General features: G+C 44.6%; 1 protein-coding gene across 1 annotated transcript in view; it reads left to right on the plus strand.

Annotated features, from left to right (window-relative positions):
• The window catches only part of LOC306945110 (uncharacterized protein), a gene marked incomplete at both ends in the record, with an annotated part of 84,520 nt that overhangs the window by 42,648 nt on the left and 16,001 nt on the right, over window positions 1-25,871 (plus strand). Inside the window, 22 exons of the mRNA XM_079533818.1 lie at window positions 409-528; window positions 1,852-1,974; window positions 2,245-2,361; window positions 7,040-7,120; window positions 7,217-7,267; window positions 8,188-8,223; window positions 8,354-8,398; window positions 9,104-9,148; window positions 9,579-9,614; window positions 10,018-10,053; window positions 10,443-10,502; window positions 10,952-11,077; window positions 11,341-11,412; window positions 11,589-11,624; window positions 12,209-12,268; window positions 14,026-14,070; window positions 14,667-14,702; window positions 15,686-15,721; window positions 18,017-18,073; window positions 18,259-18,330; window positions 19,308-19,379; window positions 20,041-20,076. Of these exons, the coding sequence (XP_079389944.1) occupies window positions 409-528; window positions 1,852-1,974; window positions 2,245-2,361; window positions 7,040-7,120; window positions 7,217-7,267; window positions 8,188-8,223; window positions 8,354-8,398; window positions 9,104-9,148; window positions 9,579-9,614; window positions 10,018-10,053; window positions 10,443-10,502; window positions 10,952-11,077; window positions 11,341-11,412; window positions 11,589-11,624; window positions 12,209-12,268; window positions 14,026-14,070; window positions 14,667-14,702; window positions 15,686-15,721; window positions 18,017-18,073; window positions 18,259-18,330; window positions 19,308-19,379; window positions 20,041-20,076 (1,398 nt within the window). The remainder of the gene's footprint in view (window positions 1-408; window positions 529-1,851; window positions 1,975-2,244; window positions 2,362-7,039; window positions 7,121-7,216; window positions 7,268-8,187; window positions 8,224-8,353; window positions 8,399-9,103; window positions 9,149-9,578; window positions 9,615-10,017; window positions 10,054-10,442; window positions 10,503-10,951; window positions 11,078-11,340; window positions 11,413-11,588; window positions 11,625-12,208; window positions 12,269-14,025; window positions 14,071-14,666; window positions 14,703-15,685; window positions 15,722-18,016; window positions 18,074-18,258; window positions 18,331-19,307; window positions 19,380-20,040; window positions 20,077-25,871) is intronic.

Raw genomic sequence — 25,871 nt, forward strand, 5'->3', positions numbered from 1 at the left:
ATAACTACAGCAATGGACAAGGGAAGAGCCACTGATATCATCTATCTGGACTTCTGTAAAGCATTTGACACAGTCCCCCATAGCATTTTTCTCTCTAAACTGGAAAGAGAGTAGAGGTCCGTGGCTCAACGTCCAGATGAAGATCAATGACAGGTGTTGTCCCTCAGTACTCTGTGCTGGGACTGATGCTATGATTCCGTGATTCTATGAAATGGTGAGCAGGGACTGCTTATTACTCTCTCCATCTTGGTAGAGGAAGACCAGCATGTGGGACAGAGACTGCTGGAGTGTCAGGGTGATGGGCAGAAACAAGTCATCAGAATCTGTATTTTTTCATTTGTGGTTCCTAGAAGATCATGTTTGTCATGGTCACACAAAACCATGTTATTTTTTTTTTTGATGTTACAGGGTTCATTGACAGTTGATAATTCTCATGATGTCCTGACCAGCACTGGGGTGACAGAAGAAGCACAGAGTCTGGCAGTGGACACTCCATTTAGGGTGCTGGTGTCTGAAGGACTCCCTAAGGTGGGAACAAGCAGCAGAGTTCATGAGATATAGTCATAGATCTGTGCTCTTGTCCATTCAGTTTTCTGCAGGAATAACAGTAAGAGCTCACACCTCTGATGCATGCCAGAGCTTCCAGTCCATGCTCCAGTGATGCATTCTGCTCATCCCTCATCCTCCTTTCCCCTCTACTCAAACACAGCTCCTTCTTGTCCCTGCCATGACTCCATAGCTCTCATTTGCTCAAGTAACCATGCTAATTTCTAGAGATAATCTAATTGCCTACAGCCTTGGCAATTGCAAGTAACAGATAATTTGTTGTTATGGAAATTAGGAATTTACTAGTGATGTTATGGCTCATCTCCATCCTGGACCCAAGTTCCTGTATGTTGCAGTACACATCCAGGAATAAATATAGAGAGCTGTATCCAGGCTACCTCTCATAGCTGCAGGACAAGTCCTGGATCTTAATTTGCCCATAGTAGACAGTCTTATAAAAGATAGTCTGGAAAACATCACTGGCAGCTGTGGTGAGGCTTTTCTGATCTTCTCTTATGACAGTCAAGTAGTGACTCACCATAAACCCTTGTTAGTCATGAGTGGAAATGTTGTTTGTAACTGGAGCACAAGAGATGTGGGAGTTTTTGAAGCCAGCTCATGGTGAATTTGTCTTTCTCTGTGGTTGGTTCAATGATGACCTGTTGCTCAGGCACTTAGGGTAAGGCAGGCTCATCTTCACTCTTCTCCAGGATCTTACTGTGATCTTGCTTTTTCAGATCACAGCAACCAGGATGACAACATTTTAGGGCCTTGAGGGGGAATGAAGTGCTCACCAATAGGTTTATTTGCATCAGAGGTACCAAGAAACCAAAAATGGACAAATACCAGCAAGCCTGGAGCCAGATTTGGGAAGCAAAGACACCAAAGCTATGACAATAAGGAAGTTTTGTTCATCTTAATGATCAGGGTTTTTCATAAATGTTGTCACTATCTCTGCCACTATGAATGGGGGTATGGGGTACAATTAGATGGCTTGGGCTGTTTGTCCAGGACGGGGTGGGAAGGAGCTGAACGCTTCTTTCTAAGGATCTGGTTTGGGGTTTAAGGTGAGAAGAGACAAAACATTCACCTCAAAGCCCCTGAGCAGCCCCCTGACCCACTGGGGATCTTTGTTGGATGCCACAGCCCAACATCATTGGCATTTCCCAAATAAGGTGCAAGAGAGACCTTGGCAACTTGATTCTCCAGGTTTGTCCTGGGCCTCTAATGAATGGCAATGTGAGTAAAGCAGTGTGTTGTGGATTAGGTCTTGACGTAGAAAAGCAGTAACTTTGTTGTCCACAGGGTCCATCTGTTGATGGTTCTGACTCTGAGCACCAGCCCCTGGGGAACACTCCTGAATCACTGGAGTCCGAGGAGAGAAGGAGGGAGGGAGACTCAAAAGGGACAAATATGTCTCTCAGCAATGTATGTAAATGCCTGTTCAGTGACTTTTAATTACATTCCTACTTGTGCTGATTAAATAGATGCAAAGGGATTACATTCTGAAGAACTTGATTAGACAAACCCTTTGCAATATTGTGGATTCTTCCTCTATTTTACTGCAGTGAAAAATTAATTTAGTGAAAGGATAAGGATTTCTGCATGAATCACTTTCAGTACCTAAAACTTTGCTTTCCATGTTCCACTCTGGTAATCATTAAGATTATGCTGTATTTATTCCATCACCTTCTGCAGAGCTTCTCTGTGCCCTCACCACATCCAGAAGATGATCTGGAAGGAAATCTGTCCATAGAGCTTCTCGAATCCCTGGAGGAAAGAATGGAAGGACAACCACAAGAGGACAACAGACTTGTAGGTATTCCCCAGCAGCAGTAGGTCATACTAGGACCATTGTGGAGATCAGTGATAGACTGGAGGAGGCTGGGATGCTCATCTCACACTCACTGCTCTGAGCCCTGAAACAGCCCCCAAACACATCCACAGAGAAGAGCACTGTTTGGACATGGGGTCTGGGCAGGATGCTGTTGGCCAACTGTGTCCTTTATATATGTCAGGGAATCCCCTAGAACCCTTGATAAATTTTCTTGGAGATTAATTACACATTTTGATGGGGGGAAAAATGACAATTTCAACAAGATGAGATTGGAATATAACAAACTTTGTGGGTCGATTGAGACAAAGTGACTGTCCCAGAGGAGATGTTGAAGGGTGACACAGCTCTTTTTCAAGATCTGTGAGACGTTTGTCTATTAAAAAACTGAAGAGATGAGTTACTGAGGGACAGTAAGAAAGAGAGGGGCTTCTTCCATAATCAGGAGGTACAGCTGCTTTAAAAGTCCATGTTCACCCTCTAAGTTGTGTTATAACATTTGCAGCAAAGTTATAGGGTACATTGAGGCTGATAGCAGTTATCAGAGGTGAGCTGATGAGCAACACACTGGTGTTCTGCAAAGATGTGGTTGTCTGAGTCCTAGCATCCAAATTCACTCTTTATTTCTGCTCTCCCAGATATCCATTTTCTTCCAAGAGCCCATGTCATGCTCAACTTCTATCTACCAAACCCAACATCTTTTTGCTTTCACATCACTGTAATTATGAGAGCAGTGAGTCATGCTGGTAGACCCTACCCCAATACCATGTACTAAGTGACACCAACCTCAGTGATGAAGAGAGGACACAGGCAGTCATCTGGTGCTGTTTTAACACATCTCAGGTCAGATACTGGGAAAAATTCCTTTTCCAAGAGAGTGGTCAGACATTGGACCAGGCTGCCCAGGGAGGTGGTGGAGTCACCATCCTTGGATGTGTTCAAGAAACATGGAGATGTGGCATTGAGGGTCATGGTTTAGTGGGTATAGTGGGGATGGGTTGGTGGTTGGACTGGATGATCTCAGAGGTCTTTTCCAACCTTAATGATTCTACAGTTCTATGATTTCAATATAATGTCTTCCCATTTGAGCCGCTGACTGCAGTTCTCTGAGTGCGATCATCCAGCCAATTCCTTATCCAGAGTCCATCCTTCACTTCCACTCTTCTCCCATTTGATGACCAGGATGTCATGTGGACAGTATAAAACATTTGGAGACAGGATGCCTACAGCCTGAACAGAAAAATCCCTTGAGCGTTGGCTTACAGCTGCAAGCACTGTTTCTGCTATGAACAGCATCCAATATTTCTAGGAATAGCCATGTGGGAGGTAGCTTAAAGTGGAGAGGCTCTGTCAAGAGGAAATCTTGCTCTGATTTGAATAGTTTGCTGGAAAGTTGCCTCCTCTCCTATTGCAAATTACCTCTGCACAGACTCACAATAGTTGCAGCAGCCAGGAGAGGGCTCCTAGCACAAACACACAAACGGAGCATTCACACGTGTTTGTGTGCCACAGTGCATGCAGTCAGGAGCATGCACAGTCTGTTTCCAGCAGACAGGGAATCATAAAATCACAGAATCATTAAGGTTGGAAAGATGTCTAAGATCAGCGAGTCCAACCATCAACCCATCACCTCCATATCCACTAAACCAGTACCACGTCTACTCTTTCCTTGTACACCTCCAGGGACGGTGACCCTTCATTTCTAATGGCTGTAGGACCCTGGCTGAGGTAGGAGCTTTGTAGTGCCCCATTCTCTAAAGTAAACAGACCTCAGACCCTATGGACCTGCACCCACAGTCTATGAATTAGACCATCCCAAATCTGAAATTGTGGACTTGAGTTATGCTGGATGCTTCTCATGAGCAACCTCATCGCATTTGGATTTAATCAATCAGACAGAGCATCTTCCACCTTAATGAAAAGGGAGTGAGCCCTATTGGTCTGTTTTAAGGGAACTAAATGCATCTGTGTGCGCAAACACTATGACCATGGCACTGGGAAGGAAGAGAGCTTTGGGACCAAATGTAGTGCTGTCTTCAGTAATTAGGGGTGTCATTAGTTCAATCAATCCCTACATCTGGGATTACATCCCCTACATGGGAAGCAGAGTCACAATCATTTATCACCAGGAGCTTATTTATCGCTTGAGACCAACGTTGAGATGCTCTTTATCCAAAAGTTAGCACTTTGGGTTTACCACCTGCTCCATTTATCCCCTCTGTCCTCAGGAAGAGAAAAAAAACATGGCCCATAGGCAGGAGCCAGGAGCAGTCTTTCTCTCCCCACAGCACAGATCCCCACAATGCAAAGAGAGCAAAATAAGAGCCGCTTGTTTCCCGTCAGCAGCAGCTGCAATCACAAATTTTACCTGTTAAAAGGTTCACAGGGCCCCAGAGAGAAGCAGTCTGTAATAGCCCAAGAAGCTTCATCTCAGAATGCAATTTCTGACTGGCAGGAGTTAATGGGGGAAGCAAATTAACTGATATAGAGACAGGATGAGCCCTGGTACACATGCCTGTGCAAGAAGAGGTGGGAGGTGACTCTTTCCGTGGGTGAACCAATTCTTTGGCATTATGGGATTGGACAGGTCAATCCCCTCCATCTCCCAGCCTCAACTCACTCGTTTTCAGAGTTAATACAGATAAATGCCCCTTGTTTTCTCCGTACGGATATACCTTCAGTCTCTCTCCTTTTTTTTTTTTTTTTCTTTTTTTTTAATCTGATATCTTCATGCTCTTTGCTGTTCTCTCTTTCTTTGCAGACCTGTTTCTTCCTCCTCGTTTTATTTCTGTTTTTCTCTTTCCAGAGCTCATTACATCAGCTCTTTTCCTTCTGCTTTTCTCTTTTCTCTTTTCTCTTCTCTCTTTCCCTTCCCTTCCCTTCCCTTCCCTTCCCTTCCCTTCCCTTCCCTTCCCTTCCCTTCCCTTCCTTCCCTTCCCTTCCCTTCCCTTCCCTTCCTTCCCTTCCTTCCCTTCCCTTCCCTTCCCTTCCCTTCCCTTCCCTTCCCTTCCCTTCCCTTCCCTTCCCTTCCTTCCCTTCCCTTCCCTTCCCTTCCCTTCCTTCCCTTCCCTTCCCTGTCCCTTCCCCTTCCCTCCCCTCCCTCCTCCTCCCCTCCCCTCCCCTCCCCTCCCCTCCTCCCTCCCCTCCCCTCCCCTCCCCTCCCTCCCCTCCCCTCCCCTCCCCTCCCCTCCCCTCCCCTCCCCTCCCCTCCCTCCCCTCCCCTCCCCTCCCCTCCCCTCCCTCCCCTCCCCTCCTCTGTATCCTTTCCCTATTTTTCCTTTCCCTTTTCCTTCTCCTTTTTCCTTTTTCCTGACAGTGCCACTCACTATCAGCAAATCACTGCTTCAGAAAGCAGCAGCTTCTCTCCTTTCCTTGAGGTACCTTATTGCTGGCATCTCACATCTGGAAAGCTGGAAACTGCTAAAATTGCGGAAGAATTGCAGAATGAAGGAGAGTTATTACCCCCTGCAATTTCCCACCATCCTTGTAAATGGCAGCATTATGAGATCCCATGCATATGGGTTGCCATAAATCTCTGCAAGGTCCTGGTAACCCATGGGCTTGCCTTGCCTTTTCCTTACGATGCTCTTCACAGCGAATACGGACCCACAGCAAAACAGCAGCAGCATTTTGTATCTGCTCTGCATGCAGATCAGCTGCAACCCAGTGCAGGATGGCCAAAACCCATCCCAAACGAGCACCCCTGAGCAATGTGTGCCAGCACATCACTGGTGAATCTTTTCTTCCTCTTTCTTGCTCCTCACCATGATTCAGTAAAGAATTTCAGTTTTCTTTGGGCAAAAATATCTTTTTTCATTATGTATTTTAGTGAGTCAGAAACTTCCTGTGTTTATTAGCCAGTAAATGAAACTATCATCCAGTTAGTTAAATCCATCAAAACAGAACTCAACACATGTTTCTAGATTAAATTTTGAGGTCAATCCAGGTCTTTGATTCTGAAAATAATAATAATAATATGAATGTGGAAATAATGCCAAATAACTGCATCCCATCCCAAAACGTTCCTCTTTTACCTATGCTCCTGGCAAGGCTCAGGGCTGAGGTTTTAGTGCACGGAGGTTTCCTGCCTTCTGTTGTTGTGAATCACTCTATTGCTTTTTTGCTTTCATATCAGAATATTTGCCAAAGCTGCTCTGCAGTTCACCACCATGTGGGTCAGGGAATAACTGCTGTACACTGAGCTAGGAGTATGATTGGTTTTAAAACAGCAAGCAGATAAATTACTGTTGCTAGTATTATGACCAATTCATGATACAAGCCAGTAACTATTTGTACAAGCTTTACAATGTGTGTCTTAAATATGTATCAACAAAAACTATGAGCATTGCAAATGTCAGCAAGATTACTGAGTAGAGTGATCAAACATCAGCAGTTGTATTACTGCAGTCAGATATATTGGGTGCAGTAAATGCATATCTGTGTTACCCAGACATGGATGCTACAGAGAGGAAAGTAGAGTTCGAAGTTGCAAGATTTTAGGTATTATTCCTCTGAAATAGCCATAAGTTAATTGCACAAGAGATGCTCGGTGGGATGATTGGTTGTAAGATGTAGTTGGTGGTAGACGGAGAGTTGACTAGAGGTCTTTTCCAACCTTAATGATTCTGTGATTCTATGATGATGCTTTCTTTCCTGTAGGAAAACATAAATTCAGAAGATGGCTCTGCACTCCCAAGGCATCCTAGAGCCAGGAGATCAACCCAGCATGACAGACACATGGTAAGGCCTCATTACACCCCAATGGCTTTGGGCTAGCAATGTCTAAGAGCAGAGCCATAAGGGAATGGGGACCATTTCTTGTCGGCTCTATCATAGGTTCACCCTCCCGGTGCCCCAGGAGCTCCAAAATCCCCATCTGGATCCGTGGTGAGTGAATACCTGATACAAGGTTGTCTTCAAACACATGGATGCAAAAGAAGCCCAATTTGCTTCTTCTCAGTGGCGAATGTAGAGGGTGTATGTGAAAAGTTAGTGATAAATATTAATAAATAAAGCAAGGAACATCTGCTGATGAAGCTGAATTTCTTGGCAGAGCAGAGTGTTCTCACTGTGTTTGGCAAGGGAAACGTGATGCTCACAAAGCAGAAGTGGAGAAAATCAAACTTAATCAATGATGGAACATGATAACCTGATTTGTTTTTTTTCGTCCTGAGAGTATAGAAGATATTTGTGGGAGTATATAAACATGTAAATGTGTGTTTATAAACACATAGATCTAGATCTCTGAGTTTGAATTAATTTAATTTACTTGAAAGCAGTAATTGACCATTGCCCTGTCCTTGCAGTGGGCTATGGTAGCACTGAGCTCAGCTTATCTGTGCCATGAGGTGACATGTTGCTTCTCATACTTGATCTAGCTGTTGGTGTCCCTGTTGACTGCAGAGGACTAGATGAGCTTTAAATGTCCCTTCCAACTCAAATGATTCTATGATTCTATAGACGTCTGTAGACAGTCAGAGTTATGGTGGGATGTCTGTGCCAAGGCATTTCATGGTTTGTGGACCCTACAGCCCATTTCCAATGGGTACAATCAGATCTCAGGTATCCTATCCAGGCTGGAGTGGCTCAGAGTGAGCCTGGAGACCACCTCATATCCAACCAGGAGTGTTTCAATGAGGATCTCACGATTCTCGTTCACACATGGGTGCCCTGCAAGACACCTCTACCCCTGCTACAATGCAGTGATTTGCTGTGTAACATCTCACTGCTTGAAGATAGCCTTTCCACAGCTCAAGAGGGGAAACATTTCCCCATCTGCTCTCATGCTTTCTTCCTTTCTTTTCAAGACATATCCAGGACCTCAGCGCCCAAAGAGAATTAAGGTATAATATTATAATATTCATGCCCAGGGCTCTTCTCACCACCACTGCACGTGGTGAAGATGTGAATAGTCTTTTCTCCCATCATGCAGAATCCAAACTCTGTTTTGTACCATCATTTGTTTTCTTACAGAAGGAGGAAATGGGCCGTCCAGTTCCACTCTACCATTGCCAAAAGGTCAGTGCTTTTGTTCTACCTTTAATGCAGATACCCAACAGTACTGGGGTGGGACAGGATGGAGGTCTATCTCCCCAGGGCAGTCTCATTTAGAGGCTAAAAGTCACAGGAAAAATTGGCCATTGGAAATGGTGGGTTCAGGAGTTAGTAATCCATGGTTTGGACCACTGAGAATGAGCAGAGGACCCTACTTTGAGTTTTTCACATCTGCTTTAGACATATTTGTAGTGGTTTTTTGGCTCCTCAGTAATTCTCTCCTCAGTGAACTTCTCCCTTCTCCCTCAAACTCATGGTATCTGCAGTATTACATTAATATCTGCATTATTCTTGGCCTGGGAGATTCACAGTACTGCTCATATCTTACAATTACTCAAGCTTGTTTTCACTCTGTGCACTTCCACTGTGCAGGATAGGAGGGATGGGTTCAGGGACAGTCCTAATCTGGTTGGACTCTGGTTGGACTTACAAGTTGGACTCAATGATCCTTATGGCTCCCTTCCAACTCAGGATATTCTATGATTCTATGGTTTGGATCTGGTTGGGATAGCCCAACCAGATGATCCATCAGAAATGCAATGGAAAGGAGATGGTCCTCTATTACTGCTTCCTGAAATACAATGCAGGAATGAAAGCAGCACCTACCTTGACCAAAAAGGGAAGGAAATGTTCCTTATACTTGAACTAAAGGGGCTATTTGTTTTCCAGGGAGAAATGGGAGCTCCAGGAGCCCGTGGAAACAAAGGAGAAAAGGTAGCAATAAGGCTTTTGTGAGCCTCTGGGACTTGGAGAAGGCTCCCTGTTCTAATAGGGTCTGGAAGATAAGAAGCTGGGACATCCTGGTGAAGTGGACATTCAGGGTCTGTGGGAGATTGTGCTGATGTAAACAGGGATAGAGAGAAGGGTCAGACCCAGCCCCAGGTTTCTTATGGCACCTTCTGCCACCAAAGCAGGCATTCAGCCATACAAAGTGCCTCTTCATGAATACTTCTCATAAGGGACAAACAGATCTGAGGTGTTGGGACCCAAATATTCAAAAGAAAAGTGGACAAGGGAGGGTTGTTTCACAGTCCAATGGAAAGAGGGTATTTTGCATGGGTTACCATGAATTTCAATGCCTTTGTGCAGGGACCATGGGCATGAGAAGGGAGGTGGCTGGAAGATGGATCTTTTTGTCTTGCAGGGGCAGCCTGGGGAGATGGGGGAGCCTGGAGAAAAGGTGAGATGTGGAGTCAGGCTCAGCCACTGGCACAGGACAGTGTCACCAGCTAAGTGGCCCAAATCCAGCACTGAGAGTTGTCATAGAGAAGTGAAATCCCTGGCCGCTATGTGAACCCATCATCTGCTGAGCTCAGCCCAGTAGATCAGAGCCCAATAACACACCAGGAGCAGCATGCTCTTGTGTTAGAGCATTTGGCTCCTCCATTGGCACACAGCCATTTGCAACCTTCTCGGGGGAAAAGAACTGGACATTAGGGGTGTCCCTGAACTTCCAGTTACTGCATCCTGCCACAGACTATGAGCACAACTGGAAACCTTCTCTCTTGCTTAGTGTTCCAGTGAGGTTGTGCTTCACACAGCCACTCCAGCAGGCTTGATAACTCTCTCTCTTCATTTCACAGGGCACCAAAGGAGACAGAGGTGAAAGTGGTCAGAAGGTAAAGAACAGCACTGTTATCATAGGTATCTCTTCTCCCACCATGACTCTTCTACCTTCCCAATATCTAACCTCCCATCTCAAGCTGAGGAGTCCAGATAACCTCCTGAGATGTGGGCTTGTCACAACTGGAATGGGATACTCACAGGGGACCCAGCATTTATCCCTCCTATGTAGGGACTCCTGATGGCTTATATAGACAGGGCACACATCATAAAAGGGTAATGTCAGAAGATACAGGACAATCTGGGCAACGTGTTCCAGTGCTCCATCATCCACACAGGAAAGGAGTGTTTCCTGACATGGAATCTCTTCTGTTCCAGTTTGTGCTTTTTGATGGTCCCATAGTGCAAAGAGTGGTCTTGCTTTTTCCTGACCTTCTCTTCACAGGGAGAACCAGGAATTGGGTTCAGAGGCCCTGTTGGTCAGGCTGGACCCCCAGGATTTAAGGTACATCTTTCTTTTCCTCTGGATAGGATCTCACTTGCTTTTCTGTGGGTGTTACATTCCATTGTCTTTGCTGATCATCCCACTGCTAGGTGTGGGGCACAGTGGTAACTGAGATGGGAGACACTGAAGATGGTAACAGCATTGAAGTTAGACCCATCTTGCAAAGACAGTAAGAGGGTTTGGGATGGAGGGAGTGTTCTGTGTCCTCCAAGTGACCACTTTAGATCAAGTCAGGTCCAGAGGATAAAAATGTCTGTCCATGGTCTTCTGCATTTACTAAGCCATGGCACAGCCTCTACTCCATCCCTATGAACACCTCTTACTGGAGTACCCCCAGTACTATGTACCACTTATGTGAATTCAAGGATACACCACTGGGCTTTCTTCAGGACTTCTGGAGGGTTATTAATCTCACCTCAAATCTAAATTCCTTCTTATTCATTCAACAGGGTGAGCCAGGGGCTCCAGGACCTCCAGGAGCCCAGGGCATTCAAGGCATTCGTGGCAATGCTGGCATTCCTGGCTCACAGGGAGACAGAGGGGCTCCAGGTCTACGTGGGACACCAGGACAGAAGGCAGGTGGTGTGAGGGCACTGTGCATGTTGTGTTGTCCAACCCAAGGAGAAAACAAGGGTGGTCCTCCTGATACTGCCTACACCAGTCCATTGAAGTCCTTCATCTTCATGGGCATCTTCAATGATGCCCCCACACTGGAAGCATTTCAAAGACTACTCCTCCTAGGAGCACCTAGGGACACACTCCTGCCTTCAGGCTGGCTTGGGAGAAGTGGGACTTTTGCCTTTTGATGTTTTCCTCCTTAAAGGATTTTGTTTTCAAGGGTGAGAGTGGGAAGAGAGGTCGGAATGGACTTGCTGGGCCTGCAGGACCACCAGGATCCCCAGGAAAAGAGGTGACTTTTATACATCACCCCCTTTGCCTTCTGCAAGACTGTAGAGACTTGGCTGGGGAGAGAGGCTGAGGCCCTGGTATCTGGCTGAGTGTGCTTTTATCTTTTCATTGGGATGGGAGAGCATCAAGGACTTGCAAAATAAAGTTGTTGTGTTTTGTTTTTTTTTCATCCTACAGGGGATTCCTGGGACACCTGGGCCCAAAGGCAACAAGGTGAGTGCCAGCTTTCCAGGAAGAGCACAGATAGCTTAAACCCTTTGGCAGTAATGTGACAGCCTACTGCTATCTCCTGGCTCCTTATCCTTGATCCCATCTAGATGCTTCACCCCCTGTCACCTTCATGCCCTTCTTCCCCCAGTTTGTTGGGGCATTTTCCAGAGAGAGCTGCACAAAGTCAATGGAAAGGAGTCCCCTTTCTGTAACTTTTAAATCGTTTCATAGAACCACAAAATCATAGAATCACTGAGGTTGGAAAAGACCTTAAAGATCATCGAGTCCCACCACAGTGTTGGACATTAGAAAAATCTTCTCTAAGAAAGTGGTCAGGCTCTGGAACAGGCTGCCCAGGGAGGTGGTGGAGTCATTATTGCTGGAGGTGTTCAAGATACGTGGAGATGTGGTGCTTAGGGACAACACGGTTTAGAGGGCAGTACTGTGGTAGGTAGACAGTTGCATTAGATGAACTTAGAGATCTTTTCCAACTTTAATGATTCTATGATTCTATGGTCAGTCTGAGCAGTAGTCATGGCATATGGTGTCCTTCTTTCAAATTAGACTTCTGTCTTTCTGACCTGCAGGGAGAAACTGGGATTGGAGCTGTTGGTCCAAGAGGTCCCCGAGGATTGCCTGGTTCTCAAGTAGGTTCTCTGTAAATGTTCTTTGCTTGGCTTGTTGCAAGCTAACCTCCTTTGGAGGCAACTTTATACCATCACTGTCTGCTCACCCATTACAGAAGATGCCAAAAGAGCTGATAACAGAGCCTACTTTAATTTTTCATTGGCCAGATTTGGAGGTGATAGACACTGCTACACCCAGCTGGAATTGGCACTGACCAGATTCTCTCCACAGATTGCAATTAGAATCCCCTCTGCAAGTAGAACATCCTCAAGCACTGTGTGTTGCACTGATCATCATGTCTGTGCCCTTGCTGTGGAAGCTTCAGTGGTAACATCTACATTCATACATCTGCACGTCTCAGTGAGGAAGGACCTCATTTTGTATGCTTGAGGAATGCTACCTGCAAACTCATTCCTTCAGGAATCCACCTCCAACTTTCTTACTCTTGTTCCCCCCTTCCCTCCTGACCCTCTGTCATCCCTGGGGAAGCAATGCTCACTTTTCCTCGGGCTGCTGAGAAGTTTTGGTCCCCTTCTGGCAAAGACCCCAGGGAGACCTTCTTGAGTCATAATCAAGGGCCATGTTTCAATTTGCTCCGTCTGTGGCTGTTCCATGAATAAACTGATTTTATGGTGCAATCCATTTAGGCAAATTCCCCATCTGCCAGCAGAATGGTTCAATGAGGCCCCTGAGACAGAACAGTTAATGAGAATGTCAACAGCTGTGAAAGGTCTGGGGTAAACCTCACTCAAGCTTTATTATCTGAATGGAATGATGAAATAATGTTTCTGCTCTTCTGACTCCAGCATAAATCTGGAGAGAATTACAGAATCACAAACTATATTGACCAGATAGGAGAGATTTGGCCTTGTGGGATGATGCCCAAGTCTAGGCATCTCAAAGACATGTATGTCTTGTGGGTTCTACTCAGTGAAATTCATCGAAGCACTTCACACATCCACCAGCTATCCCTTGTAGTAAGGTTTAAAAAGACTCAATAGCACACTTGAAGAAACATTAAGAAGTTCTCTGGCATCTGGGAGCGAGAGCTAGGTATGAAGATAAGCCCCACATTGGCCTCCAAAGGCATGAATTGAGCAGTTGACTGGTGGTATCTTCCTTCTGAAAGCCATCAATGTGGGTTCTCAGATGAATTTCTGATTACCTTTTTGCTGTGGTGTGTCCTACTGAAATCAAGTTATGAATGCACATAAAAATCGACTGAGCTCTCTGATTGAGGGTGAGAATTCTCCTGGGACACCGGGAACATCTCAGACCTCTGCCCTTTGCTGTCCATGCTTTTGTCACGTGTAAATACAGCTTGAGAAAGGACACACTAGGATACCCAACCTCAGGTTGCTTCTTCTAAGCGATTCCAACCAATGCCTCCCTGTGGAAACAGAGAGAAGGCACCTTTTTAGAGTGATTAATATCATGCTGAATCAGGTTCAGATCATCCTACAGATGTGTTTCTCTTGAAAGCTGAGGAGAAGCTGAAGCTTGAAGCTGACCAGAGTATTTTCTGAATACAGAGTACATTGTCCAACTACAGTGGCATGTGTGTGGTATGGAGATCTTCAAGTCCTTTAATCCAGAACCAGGGGACACCTAATGCATGTAGACATATAAGTGAACAGGGTTGCAAAACTCCCTTTACAGATCTAGGCTTCTGCATTCTCAACTCCTATTGTCCCCCATGGGATGGATTGTGGATCTGGAACTGTGTGTGCTGCATGTGTCTGCTGATGGCCATCACTATACCTCTCTTTCCTAACAGGGTGACGAGGGCATCATGGGAGTCCAGGGCCCCATTGGTATGATGGTGAGTGTTAATGTGCTGATTTCACAGTATAGACAATTTCAGGGCTGCTTGATGTTTATAGTATGGACAGCTTCAGAGCTGGAAAAAAATTCCTATGAGCAATTAAAAAAAAATTGAGTAGTTTGATGCTTCCAGTGGGAAATAGAAAGTTAGGGAACCCAAATTCTTCTGTTGTGTTGGAACGGTTGACTGTAAAACCTTTAGCCACATGTGAGACATAAGCTGTCATGCCAAGCATAATTGCTTTATCCTCTTGGCCACTTGGCCATGGGCCATCCCAGTCTATCCTGTCCCTGCCCACTCCTGTGATGAGGGATGAGTGGAGATCCTGTCACCTCCACCTAGAGGGGCCTATGGGAGACCTGAGAGATTGTGGCTGTGTCTAGTTGCTGTTAAGCATACAAAAGTCTCCACATGAGGCTTGCAAAACAGGGCAAGTTGTCCGATCTAGCTTCTGCACCCCTTCCACCAGCAGCTTCTCTATGCTGAAATCTCTTCTTGGAGGCAGCTCTGTCTTAGAGTGTAGACTGCTCTTTTTTTCCTAATATCTTCCCTCACTTGTATTTATCCTCACATCTTGTTTTGTGTCCTTGCAGGGTCTAAAAGGTCTCCCAGGTGTGAAAGGCGAAAGAGTAAGCAACAGTCACTGTCACCTTTTCCTATGCAGTTCCTGAAGAGGAGGGCACACCATTGTGGGGAATCTTTCTGGGACAGATTGGGAGGGGACTTTAATCGATGTGTGGAAGTCTGAAGTGACAAGCAGTCCCCTGTAAGGTCTGGGCTGGGATCAGGGTGCATGTTATTTTTCTGCAAGCCTCTTTTTAAAGTATTTTTTAGGATAGTGGGAAGGGAGGAAATTTGGGAGTTTGGACAGAAAGGAATCCCTTTGCTCTCCTTCTGCCATTTCCCTCTTGCAAGCCTTGGGCAGTTGAAAAATGCAGCAATGGGAAGAGTAAATCTTGTCCAAATGTAGGGATGTGCAATCAAACACTGGAATGAAGGCAATCACATATAATGCTGCTACTCAAAAGCAACTCAGTGCAGTTTTACAGTCTCTCTTTGCTCTCATATCCCCACCTGGGCCTTCCAGTCTCTTCCATCTGCTGTCACTTTGCCAGTCATGAGCACTGAAGAAGGGTATGAGATGCCATCAGTACCAAATCCTGCCCTTTAGCTTCATATCCCACCTCCTACAAAAAGCCTTGTGGAAGAGTTAGTATTTCATACACTTTTAGTACAAAATCCAAGATTTGAGATTGAAATTTGGGAAATCCTATAAAATACAGGATGCCTTCCCACCCTAGGTGTAGTACTGACATGTTACCAGAGCTGCCATGCCCCATTGGAAGGTGGAAATCCAATGACAGTTCTGCAGTGTGGACATACTGAGCATAAAGTCAACCAAGACATGTCAGTCCCAGGTCTTTATTTTTGGTCAGCACAATGTATTTTAGTTGTGCACAATTTCCCATGGTAAGCTTTGGCGGAGTGCCTAGGGCAGCTGACTCCCAGCTATGATAGGTGGGCTTGGTGTGCAAATCAGTGGACTGAGTAGCACAGAAAGCGTGAATAAAAAGGGAATCACTCACTGCCTTTATTTCTTGCTTGGTTTCAGGGTGATCGGGGACTTCTGGGACCCAAGGGAGAAAGAGTAAGAACGTTCCAGATTGTGACCTTTCGGGGCAGATGGGGTAAAAGGCTGTTAGGGCTTTATTGTTACCTGTGAGCAGATGGACAGTTATTTGAACAGTTCAGTGATCAGACAAAGTAGAGACGTAAATGATAAGAAATACTGGTATGTGTTTTCCTTCTGTCTAATGGGTGTTTCCCTATTTACAGATGGTCCCTTCACTATGTACACCCAAGAGTTTGGGACCATTCTCTCTACATTTATACACCCATGCAGCTGAATGCAAGTTTTAGATGCTTCCTTCCTTCATGGGATTTTCTGGTGGGTTCAATCCACTTTGCTGGCTTCTTGCTTGCACTCTATGCAATGGTCAGAGTGGATCTGGCACCACAGTTTTAATGGGCTGACAAACAGCCATTGACAACAGCCATTGTCAATAGGAGCAAAAAAGAAGTCATTTCAGCAGCAGTTTTCTTGGGCACAAAAACGCTTTCTATGATGTAAGGGAAGAAAAAAAAGTTCCACTGACTTTTGTTAATGAGCTCGCCCCAAAGCACACCCCAGTCTGGCTCATGGCAGGTAATGCAAAATAACCCCGAGAGCAGAAAGTGAACAGAAAATGCTGAATTTCTGTCCGGTGTTTTGTTAACTTCCTCCCTTACTGAGGTGGCTTGTAAGAAAATGAGTTTTTGAAAACCTACATGATGATTTCGCCTTTGAGTCATGCGGCATTAAATGATCAGGACCAATTTGTCTCTGAGGAGGCTGCTTTCAAAAGGGACTTGCTCCAGAGACAAATCAACTCCTAATCTGCTTCGTGAGGAGGCCCCAAAACACTTCCCGAGTTGAAGGAATGTGTAATGCATTTTCCAAAGAATACCTTAATAAAATATAAAGAGGCATATGAGATAGAACTGAGAGAGAGGGATGATTGGCTTGGATTCATTCCCCATGGTTACAGTTTAACTTACTTTATAACTCTCTCTCCATCAATACAAGTGGAACTGTGTGCTTTTCAGGGCCTGTGCTGTGCATTGGATTAAACTACAGAATCTTTATGCTCCCTTTTGTCTGCAAAATTGCTCGAGCCCCATCCCATCTCCATTACAGACACTGAAAAGCAGGAAAGCTGGAAGCATATGAAGATAGACTTGGAGCAGGATCTGATAGTGATCACTGTATAAGTTGCAAAAGATGGTCAAATTCTGGGGAATGTTGATTCGTGGATGTTTGTTAAGAGTCTAGCAGCAAAGCACAGTCTTCCCGAAAAGGGATGGATATTTGCAACATTGAAGAGAGCTGGTATAAAGGGAGACTGTTTCAGATAGGCTACAGTTGCCAAAGGGGGCTAGCAAGGAGAATCACCAGCCTGTAAGGGGTTAATTTATCTTCCAAGGGGAAAAAAAATGAATAAATCCGTGCTGTACGCTGCTAATAACAATAGTGAAATACTAACTGCAGGCTGCACTCAGCATCCAAATCGAATTTTAAAATCTTCCAAAGGGGAAAGGTGCTTCTTTCTGTGTCTGTAATAGGAGATCACCCTCCATACTGTCCTGCCTCCAAAACCCATGCCTTGCTGCATCTGCACCTGTTCTTCTTATTGCCATGTAGAGTTTCAGGGTGTCCCAGAGATGCTAATGGCACTCTCTGGAATGCTTTTGGGGAAGCATATTAGAAGCATGTACTTGTCAGCTGGTCACAGTGCCCTGGCTTGCAGAATCAATGTTTCTGATGTAAAAAAAGCTAGCTCTGATGGGTGCCATAAGTACTACTCACCAACCTCAGCTCCAGCTGCATGACCATAAATCAGGGCACCATGAGCCTACAACCAGGTCCTGCACGTGGGAGGAGATGCAAACCTTGACATCCCAAGTGACACATGGTGACGAAGGAGCCAAGACACCATGTCAGATATGGACCTGTCTGGTCACTCATGACTTCAGATTGGGAATTGAACCTCGGGGTTCCACTTTCCCATGCACAGCTCCACTTCTAGTTGGGACATCTAGAGTGGCTATGCCATTGGGCCCCAACATTTTCTTGAGCAAGAGATCACTGTCAAAATTCAGAACTTGTCATCTTCTATGCATATTCATCACCTAGCTTTTAGCTGAGAAAAAATTAAACTTACTTATTACTATCCACCCATACCTTCCATATGGACCACAGTTTAGAAAATGCTCACCTTCATTGCAGATGTTTGTTACCCTTTTGCTGTTTTCCCCATCACAGCAAGTGTGGTCCTATCCAGTGGGAGCCATGAGTTCAGGTACCGCTTGTTATCTACATCTCTTCTGTGTCTCCTTTCTCTAGGGTGAGACCACGACTGGTTTTGGACCCCAAGGCTACAAAGGCAGTAAAGGAGATCCTGTAAGTTGATGACCCTTATATAAGTCCTTTCCAATTCAGGTTATTCTATAAGTTCTACTACTGTTGTGATTCAGCACAGCTTGGGTATCCATTGCAAACCAGTGCTTTGTTCCAAAGCCACTGACTGAGAGATGGGTCCTTCCTTGAAAGAGGCACAACCCCACAATTCCTGTCCTATCATTCAGGGTGAACAAGGCCTGCCAGGTTTTGATGGAGACAAAGGCGAGAAGGGAGAGGATGGGCCTGCAGGAGAAAAGGTATGAACCTCCCAATGTGACAGAGACACATAACATTGGAAGAGTCCCATTTCTCTCCAAGAGCTGGACATGCTGCCTGAAACCCCTGAAGCTCAGAAAAAGTGGTAATGCATTGGCACAGGCTGCCACGGAGGTGGTGGAATCACTGTCCCTGGAGATGTTCAAGAAATGTGGAGATGTGGCACTGAGGGATATGATAGGGATGGGCTGGGATTGGACTTGAGCCTTGGCACCTGTGGAGGTGTCAGGTCTCAACCCATCACTCCACTGGAAGGAATCACATAACTCTCCCACTCAGACTGAGTCATGAATTAAATCTCCACGCACCAGTCATCCCTATTTTTGTATCATGTTAATGGGTTTTGTTCTAAAAGTCTGACATGGTGCAGAATAAATATAAGTATCTACAACAGCAGAATCCCTGATTAGATCCCCAGTGACTGTAAAAGCAACGTGCAGAAGGTCCCATGGGTGATACTTGTGTTTTTGTCAGATGAAGGCTCACACACAATATCTGTCAGACTGCTCTCTTATTAAATAATAATAATAATAATAATAATAATAAAATGTAAGCATCTCCTAAAGCAACAGCACCTTTTGGCTAAATATCTGAGTGTATTTAGATGGAGCACCACTGCTCCACCACTAGACATTCAACCAGGGTTTTGTACTTCAGCGTTAGCAAAGAGGCAACTTCTTTAAAATATCTGAGGCCCTTCTCTGCTTATTTTCCTTCAGTCCCCATCACCAGGCACTAATTCCCTTTCAGAACTGAGCCATTTTTCTGCAGCTGGTGGCTTCCTTCCCTGGCACTAGCTGCCATAAAGATCTTTGGGATCCTTGGAGGTGAAGCCTGCTATAGAAATGATTCTTATTGTCCTTCACTCTTCCATCTTCATAGGGTCCTCTCTCAGGAGGGGCCACTTCAAGAGCACAGTGTACTCAGAATGTATCTGACAGATATTCTATAATTTTAGGGAATCAGAGGTGAAGCTGGCTCCAAGGGAGCCATGGGGCTTTTTGGAACAAGAGGACCAGTGGGACAGAAAGTGAGTATGCCCAATACCTATTCTAAGGTATCATCTTTAAGGACTGAACTGTAAAATCACACGTGAATTGATATATAAAATCCTTTGACAGGATTTCATATACTTTTTTTTTTCACCATATGATTCTTTGCCCAAAGAAGGTGTGGATGTTGCATCCTTGAAGGCATTCAAAGCCAGGTTGGATGGAGCTCTGGGCTGCCTGATGTGGTTTGGGGCAGCCTGCCCACAGCAGGGGGGTTGGAGTTGCATGATCACTAAGGTCCCTTCCAAGCTAAACCATTCTATGATTCTATGATTGGTTGTATTATTTCTTCTTTGAAATCGCTGATTTAAATGTTGTGGAGTTACCAAAAAGCAGAAGTAGCCAGGAGAGCCCAAGAGATTCTTCCCTTTTTCTAAAGCAGCAGAGTGCTCTGACATCTTCCCTGTGCTATGATAGTAATGGTTTGCTGAAATGTCACCATTTACATGCAAGGTATGAATTCCTGTCTAAATTATACTCAATGGAGACGTAGGGCTCCCTTCAGTTGCCCATCTGAGATGTTTAAGGGATCCTATTTGCCCCTTCCATCTGCTGTAGTTATGTCCTCTGACAATCCCCAATTCCAGAGGAAGTACAGCAGCACTTTCCCCTTGTTACTCATCATCGCTTTCCTTTCAGGGGGAGCCAGGAGAACCAGGCCTGCTGGGCTCTGCCGTGAGTTGGAGCATGTTTCTCTGTCTTTGGGCACATAGCTGGGCTGGCACTTCCACCTATGGCCACATGAATGGGTCACGGGGGAGGTGAGGTGATGTTGGCTCTGTGCTTTTCCACAAAGCCCACATTCAGAGAGGTTTTGCTGGAAAATCAGCCTTGGGCAAGAGGGACCAAAGCCAAAGGTAAGTTGTAATAGGACGTTGTGTTTTGCATCACAAACATGCAATATGAATGCACATGAAATATGCATCTTCTTATTATTTTTAATGCCTTTAGCATTTCCAGGGGCATTTCCAGACATGAACAGATGAAGTTGCTCAGCTGATTACTGGTGATGGTTGTGTAGTGTTTATGAGCTCGTGATCCAAACTGGTAATTGCTTGCTGAGAAAAATGCCCTCATTCAATTAAGCATTTCAACCTCTGCAAGCAGCTGATGAGCACTTCACCAGAGCAATGAGAATGACATAAGACATCAGTATGCTGCACCCCTCATTACTGGGGGATGGAAATGGGTGATCTTTGAGGTCCCTTCCAAACCAAGCCACTCTATGATTCTCTGATCACCACATGTAGAGTACATTTTAGAAACTGCTTCACTATGAGCACCTGAATCCATAGGTGACAAATATTAGCATTAAAATTTGGTAGCACAGGGAGTGAATAGAGATGTTTGTAGAGCATCAAAGGAAGCTCAATTGAATTCCAATGGGAATCCACCATCCTGACCAGCAGCAGTCCACTTGTGGCTGCGAGATGTGCAGTTTTCTACCAGCACCCATAAAGATCAATTCATGACATAATTAATGACCAGAAATTGGCATCTTGTTGATCATTATCCGAGGAGAGCTAAGTAATCCTTCTTTGGAAAATATTTGGTGATTTTACTGGTGCGGAGAACACAATCCCTGCTGTGCTTGGAGCTGGACTAAGAACACTATGCTTGGTTTTGTTTTTTCATTAAATTTCTAAAATTGCAACTCTCACATCAAAGCCAGGGCCGTGACAGAGGAGCCATGATATACGACAGCCTGGATGAAATTCATCTGACCTCAGGTTAGATGTCTGCCGTGTTCGCTTTCTGCATCAAAGCACGCTGGACTGAGACTATTTAATAGAGAGTTTTAGGTACTCTCAGACCATGACTCATATAATCTATTTCAGACACCCGTGGTAGGACATGACATCCTGGTGTGACTTGCTCTCCACAAAACCAGGTTGACAATGTCTCACTTTGTCTTCAGAGTGTTCACAGATGCTTTGATTGTTTTCTCCCATGTTAAGGGAGAGGGGGGGTTTAGGCTATTTCATCTATCATTGCTCTAGTCTTCTTTTTCCCTTTTCTTCGAGGCAGATATGACTTGTTCCACTCTGCCTGTACCCAATCTTTTATGCAAAGCCCCAGTGATAATATCTTGCTGTCTTCATTTTCCTTCAGCCGCCTCTAATTCCATCCATCGTATCTACAAATCACCACCAATTTACTGCAAAAACTTGCCAGTTGCTTTACATCCTACTGAATTCCCTCCTGGATGGTATCTGGGGAGACAAAAGTTCCAGCACGACCAAAAATCACTCTTGTAAACCAGCTTGTAATAAGTCTCATCCAATTACCTTTTTGATTTGATGGTCTATAGGACTTCCCAACCAAGTGACAACATTTGTATCCCCTCCCTATAATCATTGTCCAGAGAATTTCAATGGATTTAGATGACTTTACAACTGGATCTCAAGGCAAATGAGTGCATTCTTGGTATTCAAGACACTTCCCTCTTTTCTAAAAGCACTACACACTTACATTTATATTCCTGCCCTGCTTCACCCTTTGATATTAATATTCTAGTCTGTGTTATGCCTATTAAAGTGCAATCTTGATCATGTATTAGAGCTTCCAACTCCTCTTCTATATACCTCGTCTTTCATGCATTAAAATTCTGGCAGATTAACCCATTATTCTCCTTAAAGCTGTATTATGAATACTCTTCTCCCCATCTCTTGCTATTACTCCCTATTTTGTGTTTCCAGAGTCCACAGTTATGAGTGTTCTTAGGCCCTCTCCATCCTGGCTTGCAGTCCTCCTCACTAGCTTTACAGATAGAGTCTCAAAGATGTTCTTCATGTCCTCATGAGAACTGGGCTCTATAGCTGCCCAGCAGTCCTTGGATCCTTGCCCTATATCTGAGGAAGCCAAATGGCTGTTGACGCAGGCTCCTCCCTGGCACCAACCCAAATCTTTGCAGGAATTTGTGCAGAGAACCACTTCATTACATTACAACCAAGGCCCTGTAACTCAAGACTATGTTAGGTTTGATAATACCCAACATGAATTTGACTTTATCAGACAACATAAGAGCACCAGAGCTCTTGAAGCAGATAGAGCTATTGAAGAGCTATTCAGGGAATCAGCATGAGAGCCCTACCTCCCTCCACCAGCTGCATGAACCTAACGAAAGCCTAATAGTTAACCCCATTTGGAAACCCAATTCTCCTGCCTGCTGAGCAGTGGGTGGTTTCAAGCCAGAGGTGAGGATAGGTGGGGTGTGGATGTTCATCCTGGGCTTGATAAGAGGTGCCTCTGACTTCCCACATAGGGTAGGAAAAGCCATTATCTGGGATGATTTTGCCAAAGAGGGTGCCATGAGCATTTCTGGAAAGTCCAAGGTAATCAGGAACTTTGGTCATCTAGACCTTGTAGCCACAGGTGGAAATCTCTGCCCAAACAAATTGACTTCCAGATACAAGACACAGCAGGGAAGGGATAAAAACACAGTTGAACTCTCATATCGAAAAACTTAGCTACTTCAGGTGTATCATCCCATCAAATATTGAGCACTGAAGGCCAGGAGGTGGGAAACATTTTAGCAAAGCTAACAGCCTATGCCATGAGTCTCCAAACTTTTGGCATACTTGGACCTTGAGCCCCATGCACATAAGTTGCTCCGAAAGTAATGCTTCCTAATTATTTCCATGGAGACTAAAACAGATACAGAGGGCAGAATAACACTGTTTGATAGAGCAAATTCTCAGCTATGAGCTACTATTTTCAACACAGTTACCACTAGCAGCTATGTATTTTCACCAATGATAGACAAGAACTCACACGTTGTGCTCGTAAAAATGTGCACCAGCAGAGGTGACCCATTACTGCCACAGTTTAATGTGCCACCCACTGCCTCACTGTGCAGCATTTATTGTTTGGTTTCCATAAACATTCAGCAAGTGTCAGTGAATACCAATGGGTGCAATATTTTCCACATGGGTGAATTCAGTGATACACCCTTGTTTCATACACACTTCCATGTCAAGTGACATTCTGTCAGACTGTGCCCCTCTGCTGCCTCCTGTCACATAGCAACAAAAATGTGAGAGGATACTGGTGGGAAGGATCAACTTCTACCATATCACCAACATGCACCTCTCACATTATGGGCCAACATCACAAAACTGGAGGCATTACTTTCGGAGGAACCCTAGTTAAATTATATGCTATCATCAGAATATAAGTAACTAGACATTTTAATTTTTAATATTTTTCTTAAAGTGTTTAAAAAAAAAGAGAGAGGAACAAAAGCATACAGCTGGTGGAATATTTGACCTTGATTTTGTGAAGCTGATGCATCAGTCTGGTTCAGTGGAAGTGGCTGCAATTCTTAGAACATTCTCAAGGTGTTCATCAGGGCTTTTTTGATGAAACTTTACTTTTCCTGCTCTTCATCCTTGACAACTGTTCACAAATGCCATTGCTTTTTGGCAGTATGCTCACGAATAAGGTGTGAGTGTGAAGCAAGGGATGTTTTTCTCTGGTAAGAGAGGGGTAATGAAAGGGGTAAAGAGACATGATCAGATTTTTTTAGTTGCATATCTGATTGCAACTCTATCTGTTCCAAGACTTGCAGGTCTTGTATTGATATGAACTGAAAATGGTGTCATAAACGTAAATTTATGATTTTTTAATTTTTTTTTCAATGTTGAAACCTGTTTTCAAACTCCTTTATCAAAATGGAAATAACTTCTTCACTGTGTTTAGCCAATGCAGCAAGATGCATACAATTATTTGCTATCAATTGAGTCTGCACTGCACATCACTGCCCTCCCTGTGCCTGGATTGAACGTGGCTGGCCTCTATCATGGTTTGGAAATGCATTTGTCCTTTGATGTGTCTTCCCTGCTGCTTTGGATTGATTTTTTTCGGGTTGCAGTGCATTCCTGCAAATGGATTTGATGCTTTCCAAGGGTGACCAAGCTAATTTCTCAGCTCATCTGAATGGAGACGTTGAGCCTGGTGATCACACAGGCTCCTCCCTGGCTCCAGCCCAAATCTTTGCAGGAATTTGTGCAGAGAACCTCAGCTCAAAGTCATCTTTGCGTCAGGACTTATGACTAAGCTTCTCCATTGCCGTGCCTTTGTGGAACCTGGTGTCTTTACAGTTAAATGAAGCCTGTTCCAGCAACACTTTAATAACAGAACCAAACAGCAAAAGCCGTTTCCAGTAGTCCACCAGTAATTGCCTTTAAACTGTCATTTTACTAGCTTTTATTGCCCAGCCTCCATTTGCCCTGGCAAAACACAGAATGTAAATCCTAGGGAACAAATTCCCATTCAGCTTGTTTCCCTTGCTCAGTGCATGAACATTTTCCTCTCATTCTCGTTTTTAAATCCTCTTCCTCCTTGACTCTTTTCAGACAGGGAGGTTCAAGTTGGTTATAAGGGGCGGTTTCTTCTCTGAAAGAGTGATGATGCATTGGAACAGGATGGTCAAGGAGGAGGGGGAATCACCATCCCTGGAGGTGCTCAAGATATGAGGAGATTTGGCACTGAGGGACATGGCTTACTGGGCATGGTGGCAATGGGTTGATGGTTGGATCTGATTATCTTAGAGGTCTTTTCCAACTATAATGATTTTATGATTTTCTGGAGTACTGAGTACCTAAGACCATTTACCCTTCTACTTAACAGCACGTACTCTGAGCTTTACTCTTCCTAAAGCCATCTGGGTTCCCTTCAGGCTGAAGGCAAGAAGCACCTTGCAGTCTAAGGCTCACTGGAGAGCTATGAGTTGGAGACAGGAAGGTAGAGGAAGCACAAGAAAAGACAGAAAGGTCTCATTTGACACAGAAACCCCTATGGATGAATAAATTCAGGTGCTGAGAGGGCTATTAGAGCTAATTGGGAAGTTGCTAGCTAGTGTCAAGTTCCTTCAGGATCAGGCAGTATTCAAGAATAAGCCTTAGCCCATCCCCTTGGGTACAGGTGTATATATATAAATCCCTAGCCAGATGGATCTGTACCTAGTTCAGAGCAATCTGAAAAATGCCAGGCAATTGAAGGTATCCTGGGCTCTTGAGATTTAACCATTGAACCAAAAGGTTTATTACCATCTAAGCATGCAATCTGTCCTAGCAAACAGGAATTCTAATTAGTTGTGCTTTTTATAGTCCATTTACTTCCTCGGCAAGAGCTTCATATTGATTGTTTCAATAAATAGTTACCAATAAATAAACAGCATGCATGAGATATTCAGGTCTGATCATGCAAGCAGGGCTTGAGGAGCATGGACTTTACCCAATCCAGACGTGATCAACAGAGCCATGGAAGAGCATGCTGTGTGTCCTCAAATACTGCCTTTAATCCAAAATATAAATAAATATTTGATGAAGTATTGTATGTCCCAGGCTGAGCTAAGACATAGAATGGCTCATAGACCTCCAGATTGCAATGCTGTGGTGTTTTTATGGAGGAATAACTCTGTCCTATATTGCCCATGTGTTTGGGCTGGATGAGAATCTCTTTTATCC

The sequence above is a fragment of the Tetrao urogallus genome, assembly GCF_951394365.1.
Source record: "Tetrao urogallus genome assembly, chromosome: 1".
NCBI lineage: Eukaryota > Metazoa > Chordata > Aves > Galliformes > Phasianidae > Tetrao > Tetrao urogallus.